The sequence below is a fragment of the Aythya marila genome (assembly GCF_965140915.1).
Source record: "Aythya marila genome assembly, chromosome: 6".
Taxonomy (NCBI): domain Eukaryota; kingdom Metazoa; phylum Chordata; class Aves; order Anseriformes; family Anatidae; genus Aythya; species Aythya marila.
Genome location: NC_139047.1, coordinates 22,805,190 through 22,823,921, shown reverse-complemented (window position 1 = coordinate 22,823,921; position 18,732 = coordinate 22,805,190). Strand labels below are relative to the sequence as shown.

At 36.1% G+C, this 18,732-nt stretch overlaps 1 protein-coding gene across 1 annotated transcript in view; it reads right to left on the bottom strand.

Moving 5' to 3' along the window:
- The window catches only part of LY75 (lymphocyte antigen 75), a 46,460-nt gene that overhangs the window by 12,351 nt on the left and 15,377 nt on the right, over nucleotides 1–18,732 (bottom strand). Inside the window, exons 14-25 of the mRNA XM_082763785.1 lie at nucleotides 13,101–13,182; nucleotides 12,444–12,515; nucleotides 10,953–11,076; nucleotides 10,014–10,049; nucleotides 9,575–9,750; nucleotides 8,495–8,559; nucleotides 7,154–7,230; nucleotides 6,030–6,166; nucleotides 4,975–5,080; nucleotides 3,594–3,754; nucleotides 2,772–2,901; nucleotides 2–234 (exon numbers count right to left, since the gene is read on the bottom strand). Coding sequence (XP_082619911.1) covers nucleotides 2–234; nucleotides 2,772–2,901; nucleotides 3,594–3,754; nucleotides 4,975–5,080; nucleotides 6,030–6,166; nucleotides 7,154–7,230; nucleotides 8,495–8,559; nucleotides 9,575–9,750; nucleotides 10,014–10,049; nucleotides 10,953–11,076; nucleotides 12,444–12,515; nucleotides 13,101–13,182 — 1,399 coding nt within the window. The remainder of the gene's footprint in view (nucleotide 1; nucleotides 235–2,771; nucleotides 2,902–3,593; nucleotides 3,755–4,974; nucleotides 5,081–6,029; nucleotides 6,167–7,153; nucleotides 7,231–8,494; nucleotides 8,560–9,574; nucleotides 9,751–10,013; nucleotides 10,050–10,952; nucleotides 11,077–12,443; nucleotides 12,516–13,100; nucleotides 13,183–18,732) is intronic.

The following is an 18,732-nucleotide window of genomic DNA, read 5'->3' as shown; positions in this document are numbered from 1 at the left end:
CATCTCTGCTGAAGAGCCCAATCCACAGCGGTTGATTATGAAGGGCAGCCTGAACAGCCAGAAAAGCCTGCTGGAACTGATCTGTGATGCTAACCAGCTGCATCTTGCGATTTATGCATGCAGCCATTGCATCATCCCAGGACAAATTCTTCAGAATTACTTCATATTGAACGTTTTGATAGCTGAATGTTTCATTAAGGACTTGCTCTGTCTGATTATCAGCAGCTCCTATGCCTAAATAAGAAATACAGTTATTAGATGGTTAAACAATGGAATATATTCTAAATTCCCAATTTCTCTGTAACAAACAGAAAAAAAAAACACTGTTTATATTCCCCTGGAAAAAATATCAAAAATACTTTCTTAGGAAGTAGATTATGCTAATGATTTTAGTTAGGAACAAATATCTTTTACACTTTAGACAGAGAATATATAACAGCAAAAAAAGCAGGAAGGGCTATTTTCAGCCACTCTATTTTTATCTCTCTCTTAACTTGGCTTCACACTTTTTTTGTACCAGCTATTTTTATTTAACTGCTAAATAGTGTTAAAAATTTAATTTATTGAAGAAAAATCATACTCCACAGCTTCAATCAGATACAGCAGTGGGAGAAAATGACTGCTCTCTGCTGCAAGATAGCGACTGCTATACTTGATTCATTTATCTCTGTGGAGCCTGTGAATTTATGCTTATGCAAATCCAATGGGCCATAAAACTTGTCTATACAGATCTCACAGTGTACAGCACAGTCCCAGAGTTTCTTACTGCCATCCACACGCATATTGGGAATTGATTTTGTTTCCATATGCACTTAATTAATTATAGAAAATCCACGTTGAATAGGGAAGGGTGTAATTTACCATTTGTGTTCTTAGCACTGAGCCTCGCCAGTTATCAGCATCATTCTGAAGGCAGACAGCTCAGTGATGCGTTGCAATTGTAGTTAATAAAATATGCAAACATTCCCTTGGGTGGTAAATTAAAGCATGCAAAGCTAGTAACTCCCCCAAATTTATACATAATAAATAAATACATCTTTCCCCAAAAAAGGCAGAAGAAACTTGACATGGAAACATAAGAAGGCTTGCTGAGAGAGGAAAAAACACTACAAATAATAATGTAAAAATGGCTAATTGGTAGTCTGACAGAGCCATTTTTCAAAACACAAGAACAGAGAAAAATAAATATATATCTGGTATTTATGCACTATTTCCAGCTTTCAGTAGACCATAAAAGCAAGAAGGCTGAAATGGACTATTAGAATGAAGTTGCTTATGTCTGCTGCTAAATGCTTTCACTTGATATACAGCTAGCAAAAAGAGAACCATTGGACCAGAAGAGTAACCACATATCAAAGGGTACCAAACTGAAAACAAGTTAGTAAGGGGCAGAACAGTAAAAGTTCATTTCTGAGAGAGAAAAGACGTAATTGCTGATGGTGAATGTCTCAAGAAGTTGTGCAAATAACAAATCATACCAAGACTTCTTAGAAATCTGAGTTGTCTTTTTCTCTAGGATAAAGCTCAAGGCAACTTGGACAGGTCTCAGCTATCCCTGCAACCTTCTGAGATCCCTTTCCACACAAATCACCTTAAGACCCATATCCCCAGTGACCGGGATACATACTCTGACAGTCCCAAACCCTTTCTCATTACATCTTCTACAGTTCTGGCTAGGAGGAAATGCTTACTATTTTAGTTAACTCAGACATAGATACACCGATCTATGCAGATCAACTTTCTATTAATAAAAATCTAATTTTCCGTTTTTTGTTTGTTTGTTTGTTTGTTTTTAATGACTACATCTCTCCCAGCTAGACTTCAAATTTGGACACTTGGAATTTCCAAAATGTTTGGCACTGGAATAAAGAATATTTTTATGTTAAATAAGGGGGATAAGCTTGCTTTGCCTATTTGAGAAAGAAGAAAAAGAAGGTGGTGAATATTTTCTTGGGTGTTTTTTACACAGCTTTTTTTTTTCCTAAGAAGATAGCAAGTTAGTTACTTAAGAGGGTTAATTTCATAGAAGTACATACTCAAAAGTGGGTATGCTGAATATTAGCCCATAGCAGTAATTAAATGCAAGAGTAGATATATTTGTTTGATCTAGTTCCAGTAATTTGTGCCGAGCAACCTACATGGCTGTATCGGAATATTATTTTTAATTCAGATTAGGAAACCCTACTCATGCCAATAAATCTATGAAGCTAGGGAAAGCCACATCACTGCAGATTATCACTCTTCATGTAAGCCCTCAAGGTTTGCTCTGGGGAGTCCAATTTCAACTTCAAGAGCACATGATACCTCCTATTCTGATAGTGCTAAAAGCACAGGAGACGTTTAAATATGGTGAAAATATTGTGAGATTCCTCCCCAGGACTTCCATCTTCCACAGTTCCAAGGGGAAAGAAGGAGTCACTTGTTCTAGCTATTGATGTACATGACATCTATACCCCCAGAATGTTAAAGCTCCTATATGCTGAAGCATGGTTTCAGTGAAACCACACAGTCAGTACCTCTCAGGAAAACAGATACCTTCTGAAATGTTCTTTGAAAAACAAACGGGAAAATTCTGAATAGCTGATAAAATTTGTCCCACATCATCGCCCTTTCACACTATGCTTTTCCAAAACGAACCTGCTCAGTGTCTACAAGAATCTTGCTCTTCAAGTGCAATGATTTACATGTATTAAGAGGTCTTCTGGCATACGCATCTTAACAGCAGACTCTGGCTCTAATTTATTTAAATTATTTTGACTCTGCAGACTTACCTGTAGGCCGCTGGCATATACCCAAGAAATGCCTGTCAGCGCAAGCAGTGAAATTCCATGTTCCAACATACTGAGACTTGGGATCATTGAGGATTACACCACACTGATTGTTAAATTCTTCATCAAAAAGCTGAAAGTCATAGACACACTTATCAGACAAAAATAAAGTATAAACATACTCGCGTAGAGAAAGTGAAAGAACATGAGGCTAGGAGAACTTGATCTGTCTGAACTTGTTTAAGAAGTTTCAAAGGAGTGGTGCAATGCAGCTTGCCTATTTTACAAACACTACCAGGTGCTTAGACTCAAAAAGAATTCATAAGCTAAATATGGGGGAAGAACATTAAATGAAAAAAATTAACACTTAAAATCTTGTTCGTGGGTGTGATTCCATTATACTTATTATGCTTCGCCTTGGTAGAGCAGCATGCTAAATACCGATGCATGATGGTTTACAGATGCTAAGTATAACTGAACTAATAATTATTGATGGCATCTTTTTGATGACTGTTTTTATGTAGTCTTTAAATTGCAGATAGCAATTACAGAAGTCTTTAAATAGTTGTGGTTTTTTGTTTGTTTGTTTGTTTGTTTTTCTTCACCTTTCAGTGTTTCATGTATCAGTTCAGAAGACATCATACAAATAAAGGTCCAAATAAACAGAATTCCATTACTTTCAGTCACCTTGTCTGCTAATTAAAATCACCACTTGAGGGATCTGGTCTTTTTTTTTTTTTTTTCCCCCCTTTTACTTTTGAAAGTATTCCAACTTTCATTTTTCAATAGTCAAGAGAAGTTTAGTAGTCAAAAGTCAGAACTTACATCCAGAGGAATTTTCCTTAGTCTTCCTGTCAGGAGTGGGTGAAAATTACTATACAACAGCTTACTCCCATCTATCCATTTGTTTTCTCTTGTGCTGAACAAAAACTGCAAGCCAATCCAAATATCTTTTGGCATTTCAGGAAGCAAGGATGTTATAAAATCTGTTGGACAAAACAGTAAACATGTACACATTGTGGTTCAGACAACAGCAAACACCTGAAAAAACACTTTGCATAAATAAGGTAACCCCCACTTTTATCAGCTTCATTTTCCTAGTCCTTTAAGATTCCCAAATGCTCATCATTGCCTTCTTTCATAATCAACCCCAAAGGCATTGTCTTTTATCTGAATGGAGTAGTCTATTGTTATTTGTCCTACAAATTTTCAGCTGAGGAGCAAGGAGTATATTTAACTTGTTTTTGCCTTCAGTGCTTTGTACCCTTGCAATTACACAAATTTCAGAACCTGCTTTTCCACAAGTCTGCATGATCTTCTATTGTCTCCCTGCAGAGAGAACTTGAGTTCTCTCCTTCCCTCTCCAAACTGATGAAGGAAGTCATAGCTCCACCTTCCTCTCCTACTGACATACCCCATAAGGCAGAATCATTTCTTAGGTTCTAGCAGAGTTTGCCTACCCCATCATCAGAGGAAGTAAGACTGGACAAAGGAAGCAAGGATTAGATGGAAAAAAAAAAATCAGACAAGGAAATCTTAAACCAGAGCCCTCTTACCAAACATTCTGGAATGAAACAATGGCCTTCAGTGAACCCCCCCAGGCACCAAAGGCATTCACTCAGCTTATCTAGATCAGGAAGACAAACTGAAGCTATGTAATTAGCTGCTGCTGACATGTCTTAACTACTGGCCACATGCGAGCCTCAGCCTATTTTCTAAGCGATACAAATCCGTGGAAGATTTACATGTCAGAACTAGCCACCCTCCTAACACCAATGGGACCAGCCCACAGAAAGAGGTAAGCTCATTTACAATTGCACCTTTTTTCCATGTACATGGACTTCAGTACTGGCGGGAGGAATGGCAAGGGACAAATAAAAACTGCAGTCTTCACAGTACAAAGTCTACAATCTCAGTTGTTTTTAACAAGCAAAGCAAAACATGGAAAATTTTCATTCAGCAGTGACCCTTCTCTCCTTGTTCTTTAATGCAAGGTTTTACTTTTTTTTTTCCCCCCAACTGAATTTCCATGTTTCTAGCAGCACAGACAACAATAGACAACACATTTTTAAGCAGTCTTGGATTTTTAGAATGCTCCTAGTATGCCTGTAGATAAACAAGTGATTTTATGTTCTTGTTCTTAAGCAGAACTATATTGAGTTTGGAAGAGAAGCTGCACAGTGAAAGTGCCCCCAGTTTACCATACCTTGCTCAGCTTGATTTGAGATAGATGGAAGTGAACCTCCAAAAGTTATACACTTTTCATTAGCTGCATTAAATGTTAAATATTCAGATTTCATCTTTAGAAAACACTGCAAAATAAACATAAGAAAAGGGTTTCTTCATACCTAAGAAACAACTCATAAGAAAATGTTTCTAAATCAGCCTTAAAATCTCACTTCATTTCCTGTAATAAAATGTAACTATTTTTCTCAAAAGTATGGGAACCATTACTAGCTAGTAGAATAGCTAAATACAAAAATTATTAATAATCGCACTGGGTAGCTCATCATTCACAGCAGAGGATTAGAATTCAATAACTTTTAATCAGCTATATCAGGATCGTGTACTGTTTTAAGAATGCGAATTCAGATGTGTTAACTGAAGTCAGACTGGGATGGCCAAGAACCTTTTACTGTAACGCATTATCTTTTGCGAGAAACTAGATAGGAATTCAAAAGCTATATTCTGCAACGACTTGAAGTAAATTTGCAAGTCTTGGCACAATGCAATGTGCAGATTTGATGCACACTCCTTCTTATGTACAGGGAACAGCAACAGGTCACATAATAGGAATCAGTCTACGACTTCAAATGACTACCTTGAAACCTAGTACTAAAGTTTACTATAGTATGGCTTTTGATTTCTGTTGGTTCATTCTTAAAAATTTCCTCTAATTCCTAAGCAAGTTAAATCCTTAAGGTGACTTAGGAAGCAGAAATCTCATCCTTTCCTTTCTAATAATTTTTTTCTTCAAAGCAGAGCACGAGATTAGATAATAAAAACAAAGTTCTTGGATCTAAGTGTATGGTGAGGGGAAAATGAAAATCCTGAAGGTTACTGCTTTAAAATTTAAAAGCCATCAAAAACGAACAGAGAAGTAGAGGAGATGATTTTAATCACTGCATGTAGTTTTCAAAAGCCACCTTCCAGTTCATTCCAGAACACACTGGATACTTCCTTGCCTCTTTCAGCAGGGCTCTCCAGCTTAGTGGACTATTAAAAATAAGTAATGATAATTGATCAGTGTTTTTTCTGTACCTTATTCCGAAACCGAAGCCAATCCTTAGGGCAACCTCCTGTGACTGGGCGGTAACTGGGATCATGTTTCTCCAGTAAGGAGGCATTATTTTTCTCACAAATGAAGGGCAGTTTCATGTTACAGTTAACTGGATAGTCTGCAAAAATGTAAGTTTTAAAAAACAGTTATGATAATTTCTGTCATGCTCTAATTGCCACACATATTTTGACATGATGAAACGCACATCCTTTTCAGTGCAACTACAGGGAAGTATGATCCAACATAAAGCTTTAAATGCAACAGGAGAGCAAGAGACAAATGTAAATGATTATATCAGACAATAATATATCATTCCTAAAGGTACAGATTCTGATGTTTCTTCCAGCAGCTACACTTAACATAAGTAGAGGTAACTTCAACAAACAAAAGATGAAATTAAAATATTTTGAATATGAGGACATTTTCTAGCATAGAGGATGTGTAATCTAAAGTCCACTAAAGCCAAAAGAAATTCTGAGTCTGTCCTGTAGTGTTTTACATGATTCCAGAATTAACTGGACTGTCTTCCTAGTAAAGTTGAATTTTTGGCATAATAATGGGGGAAACGTGCTTTAAAGTGGAAATGATAATAGACATATTTAGTCTCTACAAGGTACAAAATTTTCCCAATGTAAAGCAATGTTGAAAATAGAAAAGAAGGCTCAAGTAACACCAGATAGCATTTAAATTACTTCATGTACCTTTTCCATTATGACTCCACTACTTAATAATTTGCATCTCCAGCTACATATTCAGTTGCAGGTATTCAGTCAAACTACTCTAACACCACTCAATTTCCAGAGCTCATAATATGTTGCATACACACAAAGAAGACCAGTGAAACAGATTTCACATAAATTAATTTATGTCACAGGAGTGACAATCAAACCATAAAAAAAAAATTGTCATATGAATTCAGGTTTGCCTCTGGACATCAAGAAATATTATAATAGCTTCTACTATAAAGAAATAAATTATTCAAAATTGAATCAGATAATCATCAAGAAGCCATTCACTTCTAACTAAGCATCAGTGTGCATTTTTTTTTTTTTTTTTTTAAACATAACAATGACAGAGAGGGGAGAAAAATTGAAAACAGCCATACCTCTGTACCAGTTCTTTCTAGAAACATACCAGCAATCCCTCAGGAATCGATCATGGAAGCGTGGAAATAACTGTAAACTGGATACAAACATTTCAGAGTCAATCTCCAATCCAGTGTGATCTTCAGGTGGAAACTCTGATAGCAACAGAGCCAGTACATACAAAAATTTGGGCTGGTAATTGTTTCTAGGAGATGCCCTACAACACTGGAAAGGACAGAGGGGGAGAAACTAGACTAGGAACAAACATGTGGTAGGTTCAATAGTTATATACCATGCCCAAATTAACTATGTTAAGGAGATGTGCACTACAAGGGTAGATTACTCATCGCATGCTGCAGTTGCTAGCACACTGTGAAGACAAGCGAGGATAATGGTCAACAGCCCACATGTATCCTTTCTAAAATGTTTTTGAAGTAGTATATCACTACAGTATTTTGGCAAATTAAGATTTTTGCTTATAAGAAGCTCATGATCCTTTGCTGAAGCCACAGACAGCACAATGCAAGGTTTGCTGTGAGGCATCCCAGCTCTACGGGAGTACAGTATTAGCAATCCAAGACTTTCACATTACCTAACTAGGAGAAAGGTGTCAAACTGATTTCACATTTCCTGTTCTCAGATATTCTCACCTATCCTCAAAACCAACACTTTTTTTTTTTTCCAGAATCTTTTTCAGTTCCTCAATTATTAACAAGAAAAAACTGGGCCTAAAATCCAATAAAATTATTTTAAAGATCAATTGAATTCATTAGCTATTAGGGCCCTGTATATTAATGATTCACATGACAAGACTAAGATGTCAAAGCCCAACAACCTGAAATCTATAGGACTGGAGAGACTTAGAAGAATTGGATTATGAGTTAAGTTGTTCCTTTTCATCCAAGTCTATTAATTTACACATGTACACATACAGTTGTGTATAAATCATTGATGTTGATGCTTTGTAATGGGAACAGAACCCAAGCATTGGCAACTCATTAGAATATTTCAACAATATCTTGAAATATACTTACTTTTTAAGTATATATACATACTGTGCTAACTATGACTTGCACCACATAGTTCTCCTACTCTCTCTGCTCTAGGTACTCTGTTGTCTATGCTTAGTATTGTCAGAGTAGGTGCAGGTCCATGTAAACAGATGTGGAGAACAGTGTTCACCAAACAGCGCTGTACTGTTTCCTAGCTTAGTTCCAATTTATCTTATCTCTTCAGGATGATACAGAAGTGATCTTTTACAAGTTTGGGGATGAAACATTTTCCTTTAGAAACTGTTCTACTTAACTATATGCCTAAAAATGGCATGAAAAAAGTTTACAATAATAGATTATTCTACATACGGTGAATGATAGCTGTAGCCATAATCAATAAACTTCAGCCACCACTTTTGTTCGCTGTTTGATAACTGTGGGGAAAAAAAGAACAAAATGGTATTTTACAATCCATAGAGACTGATCTCCAGACTCCATCATCAATAAATCAGTAACAAAATTAATTTGATTTAAAATGATTTTTTTTAATAGTGCAGATTTACAATTATTCAAGAATAGGAAAAGATACAGTTCAAGATGCATATGCCAGATAAACAGACGCCTGCATCTAATATAAGAAAAGACACTTTCCACACTGTTGCATAAAGCTATAAGAAATCTTGCATCAGTTTCATAAGTGCATACTACACGCATCATTCCTGCAAAATTCATAGCAGCAACACTACCGGGCAACCAGAACATCACTGCAAGCTGACCAAAGCTGATGTGGTTCCACAGAATATCCGAGGACGTCCCTCAGAATGATCTCATTCCTCCAGTAGACAGCTCAAAAATTAATAGTTTATAAAACGCTAGAGATTTTGCAGGTTAGATTCTCAATTTCTCCTGCTTTCTCCTTTCTCCTTCCAGATAATTTCTCATTCTCAGGATAAATTTCATTAAGAGACTTTGCAAACTGCTAATTTCATGTTTTTGTAAGATTCCTTAGAAGAACGCACTCATGCTATGAACACCACAAACCCCTTTCACAGCGAAGTCTATGAGGCCAGCATGCATTCTCTCCTCAGTTAAAAAAAAAATAAATAAAATACATGCTACCCCATACATAAAATTAACAGCTGGGGCAATTGTTAGTCAAGTATTTGCAGAAAATGTGGAGCTTACATGATGGTCCTGTTATGGCATTTTCTATCCATTTGGAGATTTATTTTTTTTCAGTTGCTGAGGTTATTTTTACATTTAAACATTCTTTTACAAGACTGACATTGTATTCTCTTTCAATTCATATTTTGGATTTAAAAACAATTAAAAACTATTAAGGCCAATAGGATAAAGAAAGAAATTAAGGACTAACATTTTCTTGTATTGGAAAAACCGGCAACAGTATTTCCCTGTAGTGAAAAGTATCTGTTAGATAAACTTCCTTACCTTTTCTATTTGAGATAGTATTGTCCTGAGTTTTGGGTAAGACTCCACAGAGGCTAGATCGCTATCATTTTTTTGACAGTAGGAAATAGCTTCTTGGAAGCTCAGGTTTTTATCTGGTACAAACCATAGCTCCGCACCATCAACAACAAGTGGGGCTCCATGAATTCCAATTTCATCTATACAGAAGAAGTATCACACGCATAAGAAATCAATTCTGAAAAACTCTTTTTCTGAATGTAATGAGAAATTTCAATTTGACACTGGAAAAAAACGCACTTATTCTTGCATTTGGATCTCTCTCAGAATCAAATCCTATCAGTCATGACCTTTGCTGTCACCAAAAAGATATTACAGCAGTAATATAACAAAACTAATAAAAGATATACAGTAGTAACAACTATATACATAAAGTGTTAGAATTCACAAAAAGTCCATTTACCTGGTACATACCACTCAGGTGTCTTTGGAGTGCTACCTGTTCAGAGGAAAAAAAAGAACAGTCACTTCAAGTTCACCTTATAACGAGACAAATAATGGTCACAAACAATGGAAGCGATAGGTTATGCTTCTGGGTATGCATGATGGGGGGCAGAGGAGGAAGGAGAAAATTCATGCATAGATAAAATAGTCTAAAACAAGCTGATTCAAAACTAATGGGTGTATTCCATACCTCAGTCTTAAATATGTGTGCTTTTTATTTATTTTTTTGTTTCCCTCTATAAGAATTTGCATTTTCACCTCTGTCTCACAACAATGAGAAGCTTGTACACTAACTTTATAGTACACTAACTGTACCAGAAGAACAAGCAAGAGGCTCATTCACCTAAAGTAGAAGCAGACTGTATAGCCAATATGCCTATAGTTACAAATATCACTTGGCTTATATCACCTCACCTACTGAGAAACCACTTTATGGCAAAAGAAAGAAAATGTGAACAGTGATACTGCATCCGCCTCCTCATGGTCATTTTTTGATAAATCTATGAATACTTTAGGTGCATGTCAGTTTGTGTATCACATAGGCAAGGCATCTCAAATACTGACTTCTAATGGTTCATAGAGAAAACAATAAAACATGGGTTGCAAAGCTTCTGCTATTGTGCAATAATGACCGCTCAGTGACAGACACCTTCTTTTCACTACTGAAACATAAAGAATACCAAGAAAAGTGATGAATTTCTGAGACTTATAACCCTAGTTCTTGGTCATATTTCTTTGCTGCCTAGTTCATATCTTCTAATTTGATAATGAGCAATATTTCAAATATGCTTACCTCCTCTCAACTAGTTAGATGTATTTCACAAAAGCTGTTAACACAAAGGAACTAAAAACCCAACACTAAACTCTTTTTTATGAAATGTGAGTGAATGCAGTTTACCTTTTGTAATCTGGCAGACCCATTCGAGTTTAGCTTCACAATCAAAAGGCTTGACATAAAATTCCAGGTCTCTGCCCTCATGGAAATAAAATCTCCAAAATGATCGCCGTGAAAATTGAAAAGTCTGTATAAAAACAGGAACAGAAAAATCAGTTAATAGAGTATGGGCCTCTGTAATGTGAAATGAAACTGTATGAAATATCTTCAACAAAGTCAGTAGGTGTTATTGTGGCATCAGCCCCATACAACTTGAAAAAATGAACAGATACAACTGTAACTCTTTAAACTGTAATTCTACATGCTAGCCAAGATTGTGAAGCAATTGTGTAAGCGGCTTAAGGTCATTCTAGGTATACAAGTCTATTCTTGCAATGTTGTTTCTTCGCTATTTTGTAGCACACACAATCTCATCTATGCTTATTATTGAATTATCTGCTGGAACTTCTTTCCCTGAAATAAATTTTCATTTCTCCTCAAAAGAAACACTCATCTGAATCCAGCATAGGAATAATCTTTCTTATCTAAGATTATTACAATCAGCTTTAAGATCTGACTTCACTCTTGCTGATCTCTCCAATAAGGAGAATTTTGTATCATTTAGTGAAGGAACACATGCCTAGACCTAGCAGATAGGGGAGGGAGGTTGCTATATTCACAGTGCTATATTCAGAGTGCTATCCTCTCATCTGATGCTTCTATCAGCCTAATGTTAAAGATGACAGCTCCTCAGCCTGGGGTCACAAACACAAGAGAAGATATTGAAGACTAATGGCTGTGAAGAGAAGCAAGGGGATACAACTATCCTTTCAGCAGAATTGGTTCCAATTTGGTTAATAGAAAGGAGAGTATTAGAATTATCTTACAAAAACTCTCAGGTAACACTTCAGAAAAGTTAAAGGCCATTTTACAACTCATGCCATCAAGACTGAAATAAGCAACGAAGAACATAATTCACTAGAGGCATGACATTTTGAATTAAAACCTGACACAGCAGTTACAGTCTATTTCACAAAGCAAACACAAGCATAAATACTCTATCCTGGCTACTGCATCCCTCTACTTTATGTTTCAATGATTTTCTTAATTTGCAGTTCAGAAAAACAAATCTAGATCTTGAAACTTGTAGAGTTGTGTTTTTTGTTTTTGTTTTTTACTCCATTTTACGTTCTTAAGTGTCACTTATAACATTCAACAGATATATAGCATGCCAATATGTAATCGAGAACTGAATTATCATTAAAAATATTTTGTAGATCAGAAGTCTTATGACAGGTCATCATTAGCATAGCAGTCAGTTTGTTAAAACCACTTAAATAAGGGAAATGCAATATGAGCTGTAGATTAATAAAGAGAACACTAGCAACTTTTTACCATACAAAGAAAACATCTCAGCAGTCAACCTAAATCCAATATATAGCTGGCAGGAATATTTTTTCCAAGTACTTTCATGTATAAATAAGCATGCTGTTATTAAAAACCTTTCAAACTAACCTTTAAAGCAGCACAATCTCTTGTGTTATATTCATCTTCCAGAAAATCACGTGGCATAATAATACTAGTTACCTACAGGACAGACAGGAGGAAAAAACAATTACTTCACAACTATTTTTGCTAAAATAGTCCCCAAAGGTAACCATTTAAACTTGTGATCTCATTAAATTTATCACTATTAAAACACATATTAAAAGGCAGTAACAAGATCAAAGAGTTTTGAATCTGTGTACCTGTTATTATAGAGAGAAAAAAAATAAATAAAATATCTTACAATTTCAGACAAATAAATCACTTGCAGTTAAGAAGTTATTTTTGGAGAAGCCTGCTCTATCGAGAAGATGAGCTCATACCCCCATCACCCCTCCCTTTGCCATGGCATGAAGACATCTTGTTCTCTCTGCTAGCTCTTAGATTTTTATTACTTTATTTTCATTAAAGTATTTTAATGTGATAGAGACAGAGATCAGGTTAACCTTATTAAAGTTATGCTTTTAATTGGAAATCTGCCTGGATGGTAGCTCTTAAGTGCACAATCTTCTGAATTACTCATCTGTTGAAGGATCTGCCATATCTTAATTAGAGGATTTATCAATTTATTTTCAATTCAGCCCAAGCTAAAACAAATGAGGACATGACATTTCTTGGTTAACTTACGGGTTTATCATCGCTCCATTGCCAGGTTCCCAAAGAATCTGGACTCCTCTTATTCATTCCAATCCATACCCATCTGTCATTGCTGTAAATAAACAAAGTAAAATCTTAAGCCAAATATATGGTTCAGCACATTTAATAGAAAAACTGACCTAAGTCATTGCGTTACTTAGGTTTGAGCAGCAAAGCCAAGAGTTTACTCCTGCAAATTGTAGCAGGTCAAAGAGGAAAACAGGCCTAGAGTCAAGGTCCTCTTCCGCGCTTGTAATAGGATTTGTAGGTTAATTTTCTGCGTGGGCAGGGACAAAAGACTAAATCATGTAATTCCTTCATTCACTGCATCAGTTGTCTCTTGATATGCTCTTCTTCCAGAATCACACACTATTTATTTGGCTTGCTTCTCCTTGTCTGTCTCCAGGTCACCTCTCATCAGCTCAAATATACTCTTCCTCAAACTACGTGAAAACTTCTGCTTACACAAAGTAACTGACTTTGCATTTCCTGTATGCTTATCAGTAATATAAACAAAGCACAGGTACGTATTTCAACCGTGCACCTTCATAAAAGAGGCCCGTAACACCACTGACCTCAACACTTCCTTAAAAGAAAGGTGATAGATATTTCCTCCACTGTACCGGATTACAGTCAGAACTGCATTTTTACTTTTACTTTTTACTTTTTTTTTTTTATTAGATTTTACTTTTGTTTTTCATAAGCAAGGGATTTATAAACTGAAACTTTCAGTTACGCTGCAAGACACAATTTAAGAAAAAAAAAAAAATGGGGTTTACAACAGAAATACTTAGATCTGCAGTAACAACTTTGACCATACTCTTCACCACTGCTTATCCAGGATACCATGACAAAACGAAGTATGTGTCAGACTGCAAGTTTAGTTTTGTACTGCAGCCTTTACTTTTGGAAGTATCAATTTGGTTCTAGCTACTGACATTTATGACAATTTACTCCAACCCACTCCCCTGCCCAAGAAAAGTAATAGATGATATCACCTAACAGCAGCAGAGGAAAGATGCTAAGGTTTTTTTGTTTTGTTTTTAGAAGTGATATCACAGCTGATGTGAAATCATACTGCAGTGCAGCAGTGAAGAAGGCACACTCATCAACATGTTCTGACAGAGATAATGAAGCATCAATGCCACAGTACAGGGCTCCTAAGACTTTATCTAGAGTACACTCCATTAATTTATGTTGCACCAAATACGTAGAAGGATATTTGAGGCCATGCAGAATATTTGAGGCAATGAGAGTTAAGTTTATTTAAAAGAATTAAAGGTTTTCTTTTCTAGCCTTGAAGAACAAAGGGAAGAGATATAATTGTTCTTTACATCATATTAGGACACTAGGCTCCTAGGAGGAAGAACTATCTGAGGAAGAAGGACACTGTGTCTGAAGGAACCACAGATCAGAAGTAAATTTAGACTCAGCTGGAAACAGGTTTCTGACCAGAGGTCAGGGCTTGGAGAAGTCACCCAAAAACGTAGTGATGACAAACTATCTGAGTGATTTTAAGATAGAACTTGGCAACTTTATGAACATAACTTTATTACATGGAGGGATGGACTTAAACCCAGGCTTACCAGCATAAGAAATTTTAAGAAATCCCAGGGCAACGTGAAAAATTTATTTGCTAAGAGCGTGCCCCTGCCTTCCCACACACATCACCATAAAGATGCTAAACTGAGCATGAAATGGCTGACACAGCAGCACCAAGAAAATAACTGGAACAGCCTGGGAGATCTCAAGGATGTGTTTCCAAGACCTTTAGTATCAGAGTGGGGAAAAAATAAAAACAACAACAACAACAAAATCACATTCCAACAGTGGGTTCATGAAAACAGATCTGGAAGCTTGCCCTTGGGACTCAGGCCTATGACAAACAACAGCACAGCACAGAGTACGTAGGCAAAGCACATGAGAACCAGGAAGGGCAATGGCATTTTACTTGGTAGGGCTCCCATTAGGAAAAAAAGAAAAAAAAAAAAAAAAAAAGAACAGCAGCCACCAATAAATCTCACCCTTCCACACACCAGCATTGATTTCTGACATCAGTGTGATATTGTGATCACACTAGTGTGATCTTACCATACTGAACAGTCCTTTAATAAAACTAAAGAGCCTTTAAAGAGCCTAAATGTTCTACATCACTCCAGAGGGAAAACTGTAAGCCATTCCCCAGCTGTCAAGCAGCTAAGTGGCTTTTGGCAATCTGCCTTTAGGATTTTGTTGTTCTGTGATTATTCTTTCTGATTATGAATCAGACACCGCTTAACTCTCCCCTCCTGGTCGTCACCTTCAGGCCTAATGCAGTTTAAGTAATTGATCATCACAGAGTAATATCCACTAAAAAGGAAGTTTGAGACACTCATTTCAAAAGGATTTGCAGCAATAAACTGAGGAACTAGAGCAATTTTTTCCAAAGTCTTTCAACTTGTATAGGCTTTTATGTAATAAATAAAATATATAAATATAAATATAAATATAAATATAAATATAAATATAAATATAAATATAAATATAAATATAAATATAAATATAAATATAAATATAAATGGTGTGCTAGGTCAAGTCCAGCCTATCTCCCAATTTCCAATGATTAATCTGCCAACAGAACAATGTTGCCCAGCTGATCAGGCATTTGCACATTAACATACATTTTTTCCTCCTTTGGAATTGTGCAGACATGAGAATTAATAGTTCAGTAACTGCTGTGCTATTCTTGATGATACTTAACCTTAAGTAATTACTTTTGATAGCCCTCCAAAATAATACTATCACTGCATTACAAAAAAGAGTTCTACTAACCATGTAAGACAAGTATAAATTAAGACTTGCAACTGAGCTTGCAGTAAGGTATTTGCTTGTGTTTCAGTTTTCTGTGTCCTCACTGGAAAACATTTAAAAACCATCTCGTGGACTGCTATCAAAATAGATATATCACCACCAGAGTATTCTTTGAGTTACCTTCCTGGAACTGCATCTAAAACCTAGGTTATCCTGAGTTGTAACCTAAAATGTAAGTGCGATTAGTGCTTTATAACAGACTTCACATTGACTAACAATGAAAGGCCCTAACTCTGCAGCGTTTTTTCTCTCACACACAAAAAAAAAACAAACAAAAAAACCATAAAAGGTGCACAAGTCAATAAATGCTGTTTATATCAACGTGAATGTAATGTAAAACAGAATTTTTCTACCATCATATTCCAACTGCTGAAGTAGAAGAATTTTTTTTTGTCCCTTACGTCAGCTCCTACACAAGATTAAGAGCCTAAGTGAGGTTACAGCCTAACTCTAGATAAGAGGTAAAATATAACAAACATGCATAAGTCTGGGCCAATGCCAGAATGGCGCAATTTAAAAGGAGTGCTGCTTCTGATGGCAGTGTGCATGAAGCCCATTTGATTGCTGCTCCTCCCTCCGTAACAGGCTACTGCCACTGACCAAATCTCCATCCTACTAATCAGCCACTCCCTAGCAGAAGAGCAGAGAAGCCGCATTAACCCAATTGCTACAGCTTGCATCTCATTTTTAGATGAGGTGTTGAGAGCATGATCAGTGTTTTCTTGCAAACTCAAGTGTTCCTGAGGATTTCTAGATTCAGTGCAATTACACAAGTAGTGCTGTGCATATAAAAGGCAACTGGTTTCTCTCAAGTAAGGTGTCCTCATTGAAATGTTATTTCTAACCAATCCAAGCTGTTACTCTCTTTGCATCCAAGGTCGCTGCCACGTATAAGCTGCAAAATGCTCAGAAAAACAATCCTAGAAGAATGAAAGTAAGTTACCAGGATCCGTTCTGCTTGTATCATGTCCCTTGAAGTTAAAATATGTTATCTCATATTTCTTTCAGACAGGAAGGCTGGCAGGCAAATTTTATTTTCCTTTCCAATGGCAATTGCCTGATTTGGCTGGAACAGTTCTAGTTCTTATTTGCCTCTAAGGTGGAATCTGAGTAAAGAACAAAATGGACTAGGCAAGCTGCCCTTTTCCTGGTGAACCAAACTGACTTTTGCTAACGTTTAAAAACAAACAGTTCTCAATGAGTCACTGGAGAACTGTGCAAGGGAAAAAAAAAACAAAACCAAAAAAGCCAAGGTGTGGTCCTTCACTGAGCCAAAATAATTGCACTGAATGAATACTTCAGGTCAGACTTTGCACTGAGTAAATGCAGGACAAACTGCACACCAGTGAACTCTGGCAGCTAATCTCTCCTAACGTTATCCTAGGATGATTTATCCCAGTTACCTGAACTGTCTGTTGTTCTTGGTGAAATAATTCACTTGTTTTTCCTCTCTCCTTTATCAAATGAGCTTATTTTCAGACAAGCTACCCATCACTCTTGATCTCTAAAATGCTTCATATAATCACCACTTCTGAGTAATTAATTTGAAAGTGTAACCAACTTAAACATTTCATTACATTGCCTAAACAAGCATTATTTAAAATGCTTTATCAAGGCAATATCAAAACTGTAGTATTTCTATTCAGGAAGTTCTGCAATGTTTCAAAAGAGGTTCATCCAGACAAAATACTGTGTTCTGGTTTATATTGGATACCTGCAGTTACTGCAACTCTGACAAAGCCAATTTATTCTGTTATTTGATATATTGCCCCATATTTATATAGTGGGCTCAATATATTGCCCCTTGTTTAAGCCCTGCTAAAATAATACTGAAGTACTTGACCTTCTTTCTTTCAGGCTGTTGAGTTTCTGAAATATGGGAACTGCATAAGCATCATGTGTCAGATGGCTTTCCGGAATGACACAAATTTCCAGCTTTAAACTCCTAACCAGAAAAAGGCCATTAACTATAATTAATACTGGAGATAATCTTCAGGCTGATATCTATTTCCAAATATTTGTAGGAATAGTAGGAAAATAAAACTAGTTAATTCCTTATTCATATTTGATAGTAAATTAGGCACACTAAAACAAAATCCGTAATTGCAAAACAGCATATCAAGATCTATAGCTAAAAATAATCGCCGCACTGATTTTTATTTCAGGCACTTTAGTCACTTTAGCAAAGGAGACACAAGTGGCTTTTAACAAGCTAAGCCATCTATTTATAGAGCGTGAGTTTGGTTTTGTCTTTTAGTAACATAAACATTAAGTAATTTTCATGACTTGTGCACTTCTAAAAAAAGGTTCACTGACTTTTCAAGAAGGCATCTCTTCAGTCATCAAATTTTAAAATTTAATCACAGCATTGTACATTGGCAGCTTCTAAAATAATCCTGATTTTGTTTGTTGATGAAATAAATTAGGATCACATAACTGGCAGCATTTGAGTTTAAGCTGGCAAAAGTTCTGAAAAACCAGGCTGCCAATCAAAAAAGCATATTACACAAGGATCTGACATCACACCAGTGCCTAATAAAGCTTTGCAGTGACAGTTCCTTTGAATAAATAAAAAGCCTTAGATTCATAAATTATGTAGCATTTCATTTGTTGATACCAGAAAACTCAACACACCCATCTAATGCCCATATAGTGTTAGTGCCGTTATGCCAAATGGGATCTCTGCCAACCAGATTGCTGGACACTACATTATTCACATTTTCAAAAAAAAAAAAAAATAGCACCCAATTTAGTCAAGAAACATTTCATGAAT